Consider the following 15,182-nt stretch of genomic DNA (forward strand, 5'->3'; position numbering starts at 1 on the left):
TGTGATTGAAGTCGCCCGCGATTATTACGTCTTGGTCCTTCCAACTTATTAAAAGATCTTCCAAAATTGAAATAAGTGATTCCATGGCCTGGAAGGATTGATACTTGATTGGGTTGAAATAACAATTAATTAGTAAAAAGGGGCGAGATTTTCGACCCGATGACAACCCACTGATTAGGATGGCTTGAAGATCAGGAGACCCCAACTTTAATTCAGTTGTGTTAATTTTGCACGCATGACTTACGTAGATAGAGAGGCCCCCTGACGGGCGTCCGAAGATTGTCCTTTTGGTCGCTGGTTTAAAATGTTCGTAAAAGCCACCGATGGCGGTCGTTGCCCTTGCCCAGGTTTCCTGAATACACAGTATGTCCCCCTGTGCGAGGTATTCAGGTGTAGTTATGTCCCTAAAGATGTTGCTCATCCCCGCAATATTCCATGAGATGTATGGTGCTTTCACTAAAAAAGGATTACTTGTGACCAAGAGAACGTGTTTTCTCAAAACACATTGAGTGTTCATTGCCACCACATTAAACAACTGGATATTGCTACGTCCAGAGAGCGTGTGTTTCTTTTGAATCCACAAAGTTCTTGACTATATATGTAGTAGAAACTGTCACATATTGTTAGCTGTTAATTCTTTTTAGTTGCACAAACAACACGTTAGAAACTAAGCTTAGCAGAATAGTAGTATACATACTTATGAGGCATAACATACTTACCTAGCCAATAAAAGAGGCCGATTGGTCACCATATATATAGTTACTTGATTCTTGTTATGCTTCAGCTTCATGAATATCAGCTTGCCATCAGAACACAGAGTTGAGTACATAGAGGTAGTTCAAAGGTATGCAGTTTTCACTGCTAAGGTTAGATGAAGCACCTTCTTGATGGATTATTAAAATATCTAATCTTGCCTTTAGATATCCACTTCAACATCAGATGTCAATGCTCAACGGAGTGCCAAACTAGAGTGGTTATATCCAGTGTCTCTGTTTTAATCCCAATCACCTTTCCCTTATCTACTACTCTCCAACATATTCTTCTTGGTTGGTTAGTGAAGGATGTGGCATGGTGGAAGATTGCATAATTCCTGTTCATTCCAGAGTACGATGTTAGTGGTTTCTCTCTTCTTTCAACTGATCCACCACCTGCCTCTCCTTCATATAAGTGGTCCTTTGACATCTTTCTGCATTATATTGTACACAGCTGTCTTAAAGGCAAGTGGGCATGCTAGGGTGATAGAGATTTGGTGCATCTGGGCTGCACATACACCTTGGGTTCTGCTTTTACTCTTTTTCTGTGGGAAATTTATCTCTGTACATGGCTGTTAAACTTAGACAGAGCCTGCAGGAAGGAAAAAGGATTACCAGTGTAAAAGTCACAGATTGTTCTGAGCAATACTACTAATATTATTGTTTCCTTACTATTGTAATAAAGATTGCATTGTAGACATAAAAATTAAATTACTTTATTTTATAATTGAATCCTAGCTTCAATTTTAATAAAATGAATAGCAGCTTAGAGTGCAAAAATGGGTCTGCAAATAAATAAGAACAATTCTTCGGCATGATAATCATTAGGTTCCGTTTTTTTCTTCCCTTTAGTAAATCTTATTTTTATTATTTTCTATTTCGTAGGTGAACACACTGGTTGTCCAAAATTCTCAGTTTTTAAAAAATTTTAGTAGTCTTCCTGTACAAAATATTTGGGTGTGCTCATGTGAAAACGATGATTCTCTTCATAGTTATGCCCATCTCTGTACGATCCAAATCTGAAAAAGAAGCAAAATGTGAGTATGTGTCCGGAAAGTTACCATGGTTTAATATCTCTACAAAAGCTGTTGTTGGGGCTAGAACATATTTTTTTATTATCGAAGGAGAGACTAACAAAATGTCAATAACTTTGTTATTTGAGGAACAGTCCTTAGTGAAGCTCATTGCATTAAGAATATGCAGTGGTTACTTTATCTACTTGAAAACAGAACAGTATTATGATTATTATATTATAGCGCAGTATATTATTGTAAGCGATAGTATAGTATAATATAGCACAGTAGTATAGAATAGCGTAATATAGTAGGTTGCGGCATAAGAAATGTAGCCTGCATCTGTGGGCACTTACAAGGAGCACCGGATACATTTAAATCTACCGCGTCTTAGCATTTTACATACTTCCGGATACGCCGCTATCCAGTGATTTGACAGTCTCCACCTGCCCGGTTACTTTCAAACATGTAAGTGCTCCATATTGCACCCGGTACCCCTTACGGACCTTTCAGTCCTTCGGACTTACCTTGTCTTTCTTGGTGTTCACCTTGCTTGTTTTTAACTGTTTTTTTTTTCGGGTATTCACCTTTGTTGCACACTCAGGATTCTAGTGCCAACACTCACGCTACGTCAATGCACTGGAAACTTTTTGGTTTCTTTTGGTTTTCACTCTGTTGTATTGATTCTTTGATTTTCACCTCCTCACATTTACCTCGGTTAACGCTACCTAGTTTCATTTCATATAACATTTTATATACACTTGGTATACAAGGACCACCTTACTTCCTGCATGTAATGTTTTTAGGATTTGTATTATCATGAATATTCAGAAATGTCTAGATTAAGGCTGATTCCCTGTATCCTCTTATTTCAGTGCTGCCCCTGACGAAGGGCCACTCCGGCCCGAAATGCATTGGGCACCTTGGACTATATCGAGTTATGAAATGAAATACACTCGTTTTTGACCTTGGAATGGTTTGAATTTGAACTATGTTTACTTGAACTACCTATATGAATAAATTTCCTAATCATCGTATTCAACATTTGAATGACTAATTTCTTTACCGGAGTGCAATCCGAGTGACACGCTCTCACCTAGAACGTGCTTAGTTTGATTTCATCCCTACTCAGGCAGGGGGATCTACTCGTCTGCACCCACGAACTGCTTTCATTTGGATTACCTTCTTTGATCTACACGAGTGCGCTTCCTCTATCTATTTTTTTTGTTTCACTTACAAGAAGGGCCAATCCCTCAGCCCATTTATTTTTTACTAAATGTGCTTTTGAATTGGATATTTTTTTTTTTTTTTTAATAGGACAGAATTTGAATTCTGTGGGGTTGATTCACAAAGGTTAATATACATCTGTTTTTTTGCTCCTACTTCTAGGTGTAACTCTCCACTCTCCATTCCAGAATTGAGATGTACATCAAGGTGTAAACTTACATGTCTCTGCCCTTTCAAATGATGGAGTGAAGCCCCCACAGCAGAACTTACTACTATAGCATTTCACCTTTGGTAGCGATCTCTGCCACTGGGTTAAAGATCTCTCTATAGCAAGGCATAGAGAAATGTAATACAGTTTATTATTAAAAAATGAACATAGTTTAATGGATAATATAAGTGTACATTAATTTAGAATATTTATTGATAACCAGGAAATAGTAAAAACATTTTGTACTGCATATTATCTCATCAGAGTAAGTGTGTATTAAATAATAAACTACTTTAAATATAGTCATTTAAGTTATATAAATATTATTTTTCAAACATTCATTTGAAATAAATACGCCCCACCAACATTTTTACTTTTAATATTTAGTAAACTTGGTTAAAAGATACATATTCAATTTAAAATGTTTTCTTGAAAAAGTTCAATTTAATTTCTTGAAATTAAGTTTATTATTCAAATGTAAATGCAAACGTTTTATGTGTGTCTATATATAGATCTATTCAATGAACAAGTGGTGGCGCAAGTGAAGAAGTTGTACATGGACACCAAAAAGATAAAAAGAAAGGTCACCAACCAAGAAAGAAAATACCACCAACTGATAGAAAAATTGAAAAACGAAAAAGGAGTAGTGGTCAGGAATGCAGACAAGGGGGCAACATAGTGTTGTGGCACCTTAAAGATTATACGGAGGAAGCGGCTTTGCAGTTAAACAATACTGACTGTTATCGAAAGAGCTCCATGCAAAAATTCAAAAGCACACAAGATAATTTTTTCAAAAAACTCCTGGCATGGAAGAGTCTGGACCTTTTGAACTTAGAGGAATACAAGTACTTGAAAAAGGGAACTCCAATGATTCCAGTAATTTATTCATAAATGTCTAAACAAACCGCCGGGTAGACCCATCATTTCAGCGTGTGATGGGCCACTGGAAAATATGTCTATCTATATTGATTCTTTTTTACAGGAACATGTTAAAAACCTTAAATCGTACGTGCAGGATACCAGTGTGCCATGTGAATTAATCTTCTTGAGCATTATCAGTTCCACTTTATTCCATGAAGTCATGGTTGCATTCCCTTGAGGTGAATCTATAATGTATTTATTGATTGTTATCTGCTCTTGCACTTTAATCATTTTACTCTTTACACTATAGGACCCAAATATGGCTCTTTTCATTGATAGAATTTTTGCGTTGATATTGCATTTGCACTTTAGGTGGAATTAATCTTCATTGCATTCGTACTTTACTTTATGAAGTCATGATTTGCTGCTACTGCATTGGCACTTTATTCGGAGATTGGAAAAGATGAATGGAGTGGCTCTATAGTTTGCACTGTATTTGAATATCGATGCATTGTATGATATAATAGAATTAATCCTCTTTTGCATATATTTCGTTGCTATTTAAAATGCAATGCTTGAAACCATGTATAATGTATCTTCCTTTCTCTGCTCAATAAACAAAAAACGAAAAAATAAAAATAAAAAAAAAGACTGATCAGAAAATCATTGTTCATTCTATCATTTTTTCATTTTTTGCCCTTCTTTCTTTTATACACAATATACAAGATAAAAGAGACTATGCAAATTGATTGCTCCAACAATGTCATAAATTCACTAATATCACAGTTAGACATCCTATATCACAGCCACATAGGGGGAATGTTATTCTCCCAGATGCCAGGACAGTTCTTCTTCAGAATTAAAGCCCCCGGGAATCTTAGTATCCAGATCTAAAATATATCTGGACTCCAATTGGCGTAATTTCCGAATTCTGTCACCTCCTCTCATAAAGGGTGCAACTCTATCAATTACAAAAAATCGCAATAATTTGCGATTACTCTTATGTAATTCCTCGAAATGTCTTGCCACCGGGGATAATTTGTCTCTGTTTTGACTGATGAATTTAGCATCCAAACAACAGAATTGGCAAATAGACTGGGGCCGAGGAAGAGGAAGGGGCTTCATGGGACGAGGCAGAGGCAAAGGAAAGGCCACAGGAGAAGTAAGGCTATCCACAAGCAAGTCAGGAGAGGCGGATGGCGGAAGAACAACGATAACCCCCAGTGGGAGTAGAAACAAGGGGACAAAAGAGACGAGGACAATTATTAACTGCAAGAATGTGGTAAACCTCTCTTTACGTTCCCTTACTAATATCGAACATGATGTTTTACAGTATGGTCTCTCCTTTTGCCCCATTAGTATATTTTCTTATCCCCACGAAAGAATTTACTTATTTCATTTCACAAGGAAATTACGGTTACATAAATGGCATAAGTTGAATGTGAAGAATCCCATACAACCTAGGGAAGGAGCAAGACCCATCCCTGTGACGGATACTATTAATGAAGTGGACACCTTAATTGCTCTTAAAGAACTAGAGTGGGATAATGTTGATTTAGGAACTATCAACACACAAAGATTGGGGTTTAAAGTTGATTTAAGTTGTCCTAACAAATTTAAACCCAAGTCTGTCTTTAACCCCACCTTACCCCCTGTGGCATAGATACTTTTGAAACATTGGTGATAAATGATTTAAAAAATCTGGCCAAAAAGAGAGTATGGCTACATGACAATTTAACTAAACAACAACGTCTGGCGGTGAAATCTTTACAAACTGATTCAAATATTGTTATCTGCCAGTCAGATAAGGGGGGTAACGTTGTTATTCTCATTGTGGAAGATTATATACAGGAGGGGTTACGCCAGTTGAGATGTCATGACTGTTATGAACAAGTGTCTAAGAATGTTGTTGAAGAGTCCAATTTCACTTATCACAATATGTTAAAAGAGTGGCACTCACAAGGAATTTTGGAATGGGACGAATATTCATTTTTGCTTAATCCTAAAACTGCAATTCTCAACATTTTTTTTTTTTATTAGTTTGAAAAAACCTTTATTTAGCACATAGGGTACGTACACAGCAGGATGCCTACAACCATACTTGGCCGGCAGCGTGTGGTAGCAAAGAGACGGCAGAAGTGTACACAGCGAAACGCCAACAACCCTAAAGGGCAGGCCGCATCCAATAACAGAAACAGGTTTCAGTCTTTTGTTGTCCTCACTTCCATTTCCCTCCCCCTCTCCCTTTTAGGGGGTAGAGCTAGGGATCTCAGTTCCTAATAAGAACAAGTAACTGTTAAAAAACTGCATTCAACTAACCTCCTGGTAAAAGTGGTCTACACGGGCATCGTGGCATCCCGCCCAGAGGGCCATCAACACCACGGGATTCACTTCTTAATGCGCAGACAGTTTAGTGGGGAGTCTTAGGGCCAATCATTTCTCGCCTAGCGCCTTGACAGGTTCTACGCCACCCCCAGCAAGCCAAGCCCCAGCCCCCAGAGCACTCAGCTTACAACCACTTGCAATACTCTACTTATTACCAAAATTACACAAAGACTCTGTTAAACCCCCAGGGAGACCCATTGTTTCCTTGATGGGTTCTCTATTAGAGAAAACCTCTAAATATATTGATTACTTCCTGCGTCCCTATGTGGAGGATTTACCATCATATCTGATGGACAGTAGGGACTTTTTAAACAAGATCAAAGTTATTGACTGGCAGGAATGTTTTTTGCTAATTACCTTAGATGTCTGCAGCCTTTATACATCGATTAAACATGCTGATGGTATTCAGGCTTGTCGACAGTATCTCAGCTCCCGCTCCATTTCTTTTTTAAAACATAATGAAATGGTTTTGCAGCTGATTCAGTTCTGTCTAGAGAATAATTTATGTATTTTCTATTAAACTTTTTATAGACAGAAGCAAGGCACAGCTATGGGCACCTGTTTTGCTCCCAGTTATGCCAATCTTTTTATGGGCTGCTGGGAGCATCAGGTGTCCAGGGCACAAGAGCTATACTGCAGCCATGTCAAATTATGGCTGCGGTATATAGATGACCTTTTTATTTTCTGGGATGGATCTGAGGAACAAGCTAATAGGCTCATCTCTATTTTGAATTACAACAAGGTGAATCTGAAATTTCAGGGCAAAATGAGTGATCGGAGCATCGAATTTCTAGATTTACATATTGAGGTGGCAGGCAACAAATTGGTCTCCAAACTTTATCGGAAAACCACTGCAGGTAACACTCTGCTACATGCGGACAGTGGGCATCCTAAAACTTTAATTTGCAGTATACCTTTTGGTGAGTTTCTCCGGGCGCGGAGAAACTGTAGTACAGATTCGGACTTCAATCTAGAATGTGCCTGTATGACTGAAAGATTTTTGGAGAGGGGTTACAAGCCCAATGTCATCAAAGAAGCATACTTAAAAGCGAGTAAGTGTACACATACTGAGTTACTGATACCCAAAGAAAGAGCTGATGAGGATAGTGATAAGGTGCTAAGGTTTGTAAATACCTTTCATTCTAGTTCTTGGCAGATACGCAAGTGTCTTAACAAACATTGGAAAATTTTGGGAACAGAATCCACCTTGAAAGATGTGGTAGGTCCCTTTCCGAATATTACATTTAGGAAAGCTGATCCCCTTAAAGATAAACTTTGCAAGAACGAGATTTTATGTACTAAGAGCTCCAACACAGACATTCAGGGTTTCTTTACCTGTATGACATGCAAAGCATGTAAGTTCAGCTCTAACATCAAAAGTGTTTATTACCCAATCAGTGATACAGAGAGGGGTATAGAGAAACATCTTACTTGTTTGTCAGATTATTGTGTCTATGTTTTGATGTGCCCCTGTGCTAAAAAATATGTGGGGAGCACAATGTTTACAGCTAAAAAACGTGTTCTCGAGCATATGAGGGCCATCCAAAACAGGGACAAATTATCCCCGGTGGCAAGACATTTCGAGGAATTACATAAGAGTAATAGCAATTTATTGTGATTTTTTGTAATTGATAGAGTTGCACCCACTATGAGAGGAGGTGACAGAATTGGAAATTACGCCAATTGGGAGTCCAGATATATTTTAGATCTGGATACTAAGATTCCCGGGGGCTTAAATTCTGAAGAAGAACTGTCCTGGCATCTGGGAGAATAACATTCCCCCTATGTGGCTGTGATATAGGATGTCTAACTGTGATATTAGGGAATTTATGACATTGTTGGAGCAATCAATTGGCATAGTCTCTTTTATCTTGTATATTGTGTGTAAAAGAAAGAACGGCAAAAAATGAAAAAAATGATAGAATGAACAATGATTTTCTGATCAGTCTCCTATGTAGTATTTCTGTAGAAATATGTTTTTAAGGATTTTTAATTCATGTTACACAAATATTGTTTTGCATTAAGAGTGCGGTTGTCTTTAGTCTTTTGCTAATGTATCCTTCTTTCCTCCCTTCCCTTCTTTTGTTTCTATTCAGGTGATGCTTTAACTAGATAAAAGACTTTCCCCCAACAATCTTTTTGAAATTTACTTAAAATACGTTAAAGAGAAGATTGAATGAATGCCCACATGGGCGTAAATATGAATTGGAATCTTTTGGAGTCAGTGATTGCCGTATTAAGAACGGTGCACAGTTATGGGCTCGGTATGAATTATAAAGCGGAGTGTCGATTTATAGAGTTGATATGAATTTATCACCCCACTTTGGGATTTATACATATATTTCATAACTTCTTATATATGCACCAGGTTGAGAATACCGACACTCAAGAATACCCTTTGTAGAAATCTTTTGCGTGTGAAATAGAAAGTATTTGGCATAATTTTTTCCAATTGCTTATCGAATGTGTAATACATGATGTGATATAAGTTACATGAAGGCGAACTGTAAATAATGAATCAGCGTCTGGTTATATTAATTTTGGTCATGAAGGAAGATGATTCATTGAATATTCGAAACCATTATAAGATGGCCGACTCCCTTTGCATTGGGGAATTAGTCCACTGTTGATGTCTACGCATGTTACGTTGCACGTAACTTTTTTTGTTTTGTTTATATGTTGGATGTGATTTAATATCAAAGTACCCGTGAGCAAGGCGGTTCACGCTGAAATGCATAGGGTGTATTTAATTCTTGGCTGTATGTAAATTAAACCATTTATTCGACTAATCCCGGAGTTGGTGTTCACTTTGGATGGAGTGCACGCGTGCAGGCTTGCATGGTGGAATCTTTATCTCTCTCTCTCTCTCTCACTCTCTCTCTCTCTCTCTCTCTATATATATATATATATATATATATATTTAGTTATATATACTTCTGAGTACACCTCCATTTTGAATCCGTACGATGGCTGCCATCTCTGTCACTCACTCCAGCTTCACCCCCTGCACACATTCCCTTCCAACAGGCTTTGCAGAGCATAGTAAAGCTGATGTCATAGTGGATTATTTTCACTGCAATAGTTGCACTGGTAGTGAAGAATTTTCTATGGTGTGGATATAGTATTGCAACAAGTATCCATGTCTTCCATTCCTTCACTGGTCATTCATTCAGAGAAAGTCTTATTGTTACATGTTGCATAATTGTTTGAACATCTCCGCATCATATTAGCATACAGAGTGTTGAATATTAATAGAGTATTGGGATGGGGTTTATGTGTTAAGGTAGTGCCATTTATTTTTGTTGTGTTCTGATTTGCTAAAGAAATTATACTTTTGCTCACATCTGCTTGTCTATTGTTCCCCTCCATTTCCTGCAGTTATTTGAAATTGAAATTGCTTTGGTAAGAGCCTGGAAGCTTCACACTGCTATCAGGTTTCTCACTTTCTTTTCTTTGCCAAGCATCACGTGCATGCTTTATTTTGTAACTTACTGTTAAAAAATGACTGCCAGTCATCTTTGAACTGTAAATTAAAATTTAAAATGTATCCCAATATGGTTGCTGGTGCATCACAATGCATTCACATGTCGCCATTTTGGAATGCTTTTTCTTCATTTGAATAAAACATTCTAAGATGGCTACCAGTGAGAACGCATGCATTGGCAAGCATCTTGGCATATTGTAAGCCATCTTGCAATGCTTATTATTTATTACAGAAAATATTCTAGGATAGCCATCCAGGAGTGCTTGTGTGTGCACATAGTGTCATGAAGCAATGTTTTTTTAAATGATTTTTCTGTTAAAGAAATACCATAACTATATGGCCACCCATGCATGCGCGCACCTGCGCATGCATATTGATGAATACGCATGCCTGCGCAAGCATCATGATTTATCGGTGATCATTTTGTAATTTATCTTTTTGCTATTGCCAGTTCCAGTGCAAACAATCACCCCGATATTTCACATTATTCAAATCAATTAGTGCCTCCAAAGAAGGTCTTTGCCTGCCAGTGGCGTAGCCAGGGAGGGGTGGTGGGGGCGGTCCGCTCCAGGCGGCACTATTTTGGGGGCGGACAAAGGCATTCAGATAAGGCTCGGCTTGCTTTCGTGGACGTTCGGGTACGGGCAGAGAAGGAATAGGACTCGGGCAAGGTCCTCTTCTTTTTTGTGCTGGCAGCTGTCCCCCCCCCTCTCTTCCTATTATTCCCTCTCTTTCTGTCTTGCCCCTCACTTACTGAAAACCGTGACTTGAAGAAACGGTTCACAACCTCTCTTTCCTTCTGTCATTTAGTTGCTTCCCTGTGAAATGGATCCAAAAAAGAAAAACACTCTTGTGGGAAATGTTCTTTTTCTGACATTTTTCTATCCCAAAGTGAAGCAGGATGGAGAGAAATAGAAGGTTTTAAATATGAAAAATAAATACATAACTAAATAAAGCAAGACAGAGTGGTTGCAAAGTAGCCAGATTGGTTTTATTCACATCCAAATACATCAGCATCACTGTACAGAGTTTGTCAGTGAAGTGCTACTTTTGTTTTTTAGTTTTTCTTTGAACAGCATTGTTGTCCCCAGGTGGGAAAGTGTACCATTCCTGGAGGTACTGCAATACGTGGTTGATGGGTGGATTGGAAAACAAAATGTGTACCATGGCTCTGTGTTTATGGATGTGGTCTTTTTAAACCATACTGCTTACGTTTTGTAAGGATAGAAGCAATGGACATTGAAACGGTTCCCTTCAGGGCCCTGTAGTCATGTCCTTAACTTTTCAGGTAAAACCACTCGCTGATTTCTGAATAGTGAGTGAGAGATCGTTAAGGTAACCATGTTGTTTCTGCTTACATTTCACATGCTTTACTTAATCTTGCATTCCCTATGAGTGTTTGCTTTTACTTTTTTTTTTAGGCAGCATATTACTCTTATCAAGTGCATAATTTGAATTGAGCCACATCCAAGTGTTTATGGTGGGCACAATTAGGTTGTAGCTGAAGGCAGTGCGAGTATCTCTCAGTGGGGCAGTATGGTGTTCAGTGGGGGAGAGGATGTGGCACTATGGCCAGAGCTGTCGAATTTGGAACGGGGGAACTGGGTTCAGCCTACATGACCCGTCCACCAGACCACTCTACTGAGGGAGCATATTCCCATGCTAGACCTCAGAAGGCCCCACTAGACCTTAGAAGGCTTGATGTCTTAGCACAAACAGGTGTACCCTAGTGGTGTCAATTGTGAATTAACCTTGAAGGCCTGTCCACCACAATCCATACTGAAGTTCATCCCCAGTCTTGCGGGCAGGCCTACGAAGCAGCACACCCTAGAGCAACAGTGATCCAGTCACTGTGACTCTGTCACTGAGGTCACATGAACCTTGAGCAGGTTAAGGTGGTGCGAACGGTATGACCGCACTGGGTACCTATTTCGGGTGGGTGCGTAGTGTTTGCAAGTATATTATGGTTTAAAAAAAAACTTGCTGCCTCCTTCCTGGCCTCCAGCAATTTTCAGAAACAATAAAAATGTCATGATAACTTCAGTGATTAATGTTCTTCCTAGAGAGAGATCAGAGTTTTGTCTAGTGGAAGGGTTGACTCCTGGAAAGGTAGCATAGAGGAATAATGTGCCTGCTGCAAAGAACATGTACCATGCAGATCACAAAGTGCACTGCTTTAATGGGGGGACCATGATGAATGGTCATTTAATGTCAGCTGTAGATGATGGATCCCTGAACAGTGTCATGTATGTGCATGTTTGCATTGTGCTGAGGGGATTACCAGGTAATTGTTCACGCAGCTCTCTGATGGATGTCACATGCGGTTTTTCTAAGTCCCCAGATAGATCATGCAGTCTGAGTGTTCTCTTTTGTACTGCCAGTCACTGTCAGTCACCGGTGTATTCAACTGTGTAGCCTTGGACCGTGTCATGTATGTGCATGTAACTTGCATGATTGAGGTAACTATTAGCGGCAATACTACGTGTCTCTGGGTCCCCTTTTAAGTGCTTGCCGTCCTTTTTCCCCAGCAACCCACCCCCCCAGGGGCGGCAATCTGAGGGATAGCCCCGGGTGCCACAAGCTCTAGCTACGCCTCTGCATTGCCTGTGGCCAGAAGAGTTCAGCCAGACCTGTGTTGGGGGGAGCAGATGCGAACTCCAAGTTTAGAACTCTAAAGTTTCCCATATCATGCATGAATAGATCATTCAGCCCAGTGTTTATCTTTCTTTTGGCACATGTAGTCCTACTGTAAAAATGGGATAGAGATGACTACAAATCTCAAGAGGCAAAGGAAAAGGATTGGCTTAGTGAACTTTTCACACATGCAACTGAGACCCTTTAGAGCTTTGCAAGTGATGAGTGCTCCATAGCCCCCTTGTCAATGAGAGGGATTTGGAGTGCTATGCTACTGTGGCATCCCCCTTTATGAAATGCTATGGACTATTAAATATTGCAGCCATATATATATATATATAAACAAATCCTGTTGGGAAAGAGAAAATAAGTATATTTATATGTTTTTCTACATGTATTTGTAATAAGATGTGTTGTTGTGTTTTGTGAATGTATTTACTGTTTGTTTACCCGATAAATAACACTTGGATTTGGTGTTTGCTTGTGACTTAAGAATCATATAGTAATGTTGGTTTGGATAGTGACATCCAATAATAGAGATTAATTCATGTTTTTTCTATTAGAGTCATCCTTTTATTCGTTCCCACTCATTACCATGTTCATATATACTGTGGCATCACAGAGCATACACATATGGTGAGTCTTGGGCTGTCAGTGAAGCCAGCATTTTAGGTAATGGGGTACCTAATCACGATTCATACCAGGTACCACCCATCAGGAGACCGTGTCCTGTGCATGCAGTGCAATGTGGACAAATGTCGCTTGTACAGCATCAAATATAAGTATTGTGTCCCTGAACAACCCCCTCTACAATTAAATATTTTCTTTTCTGCAGTCATCTTGACATAGCAAAGCACCAACCTGGGATTAAAATGGATTTCCTTTGGAATTTGGTTTGGATCAATGATTGTTTTCATATTGTCAGCATAATTAGTCGAGTCAGCTGGGATCCTGAATTTTGCCATTTGCAGTTCTGTGTCACTTACTTCAGCATGAGATATGCGTGCATAACCAAGCCTGTAAGAAAACAGATATATCTTTTAAAAATGATATTTTCCCACATGGATTAATAAAAGAAGTATGATACTTTTAATCTCTCCTAGATGACATGGCAGTATGATATTCCCCTCAAGAATGAATTTCACTTACTAGTATAAAAGCCTCTACTAAACCATTGAGAGCCATACAGTAGTGCTAATAGAACTATGAACTCAGACACAACAAAGGAATAAATCTAAGAGATTATATCCAAGTCAACTTTTGTCTTAGATTTACAGATAGGTCGAATCCAGAATGCATTGATTTTTCAAGCATAAGGCCCTAGCACCCTAAGTCATTCTAGCTTTAATCCGAATGCTAACTGGATGTAGAAACACATTTCAAGTATGTTTTGCACTCTTATGCTTAACCTGTTTTTTCTTCATGGAGAAACACATTCCCTTTGAAGAAATCACTTTCCCACCTTTTGTTTATACCCACAAAGTTTTAACTTTGTGGGTCTTCACATTAGCTTGCATAGCCCACCCTCTGTCGTAAAAATGCACAAATCCTGGATTTGGAATTTACAATTGCAAATTAAAATTGGTTAGCATCTAGTTAACACTTAGGAGCACAATACATGTTTGTGAATAAGGCTCAAAGAAACTTCCAAATCTAAAGTAAAAACAGTAGGAAACAAATATACTTCATAGAAATGGTCCTCCCTTATAAACATATAATACTTAACACAAGTCAAGAATAATTTTTCTGTTGAATTAAATAAGATGGTTCAAACAAAAACGGATTCATTTAGAAACATATTCAATGACAAAAACACAGTTAAAGTGAAGTTATGATTAGCTTTGGTTATAACACCATACCATATGTATAAAACAATCCTTTGATTTGAATATGGGACTGGTGCTGCAGTACTCTATGGGAAGCCTTCAATGTAATTATTTGAGGTGTGGCTATTTCTATGGAGGCTTGTACATTAAAAGTGCTGTGAGGTCACCTAGAGATTAAAGGGTCAAACAGACACACTGGAGATGGTAGCAGCAGCAGATGGTGATGAGAGGGAGCTCACGGATTGAAAAGATTTAGTGGCAGAATTCTGAGAGACTTACAACAGGGAGTTGTACTTCTTGAGTAGTCATGCTCAGGCAAGAAAATATGGGGAGGTGGAGGGGACGGGGATTATTGGATACTTAGGGAACCTGTTAGACAACATTTGGCAATGGCACTTAATATTGAAAAAGGCATATTCTGTGCAAACAGTGGTTACTCTTTCATAAAGTGTACAATTTTTAAACAAGCTTCCTGTGGCCTCGGTGGATAACGATGAAATGCAAGCCTTGATAGCGCCCCTTGAGGAGATAATGAAGGCCACCGATGATATGACCACAAAGAAAACACTGGAATCGGCTGGCCTCTTTGCAGAATTTTATATGGCCTATGAGAAAATAGTTGATCCACATCTACTGGCAATGTACACAGACTCACTAGTAAGGGGCTCAATTTTTCAATCGTGCTGGGAGGCGATAATGACTTTACCCGAATATGGCAGAGATCCCCTGAAATGTCAGTCTTATAGACTGTTATCGCTTCTAAATTTAGCATGGGTCATGACTAACTAGCGC

The 15,182-nt window shown here is 38.8% G+C and overlaps 1 protein-coding gene across 1 annotated transcript in view; it reads right to left on the bottom strand.

The window, feature by feature from the left end:
- Positions 1-1,448: 1,448 nt before the first annotated feature.
- Positions 1,449-15,182, bottom strand: part of CWH43 (cell wall biogenesis 43 C-terminal homolog) — a 546,701-nt gene continuing 532,967 nt past the window's right edge. Inside the window, exons 15-16 of the mRNA XM_085642112.1 lie at positions 13,426-13,581; positions 1,449-1,771 (exon numbers count right to left, since the gene is read on the bottom strand). Of these exons, the coding sequence (XP_085498238.1) occupies positions 1,681-1,771; positions 13,426-13,581 (247 nt within the window). The 3' untranslated portion in view covers positions 1,449-1,680. The remainder of the gene's footprint in view (positions 1,772-13,425; positions 13,582-15,182) is intronic.

The sequence above is a fragment of the Triturus cristatus genome, chromosome 2_2, assembly GCF_964204655.1.
Source record: "Triturus cristatus chromosome 2_2, aTriCri1.1, whole genome shotgun sequence".
Classification (NCBI taxonomy): Eukaryota; Metazoa; Chordata; class Amphibia; order Caudata; family Salamandridae; genus Triturus; species Triturus cristatus.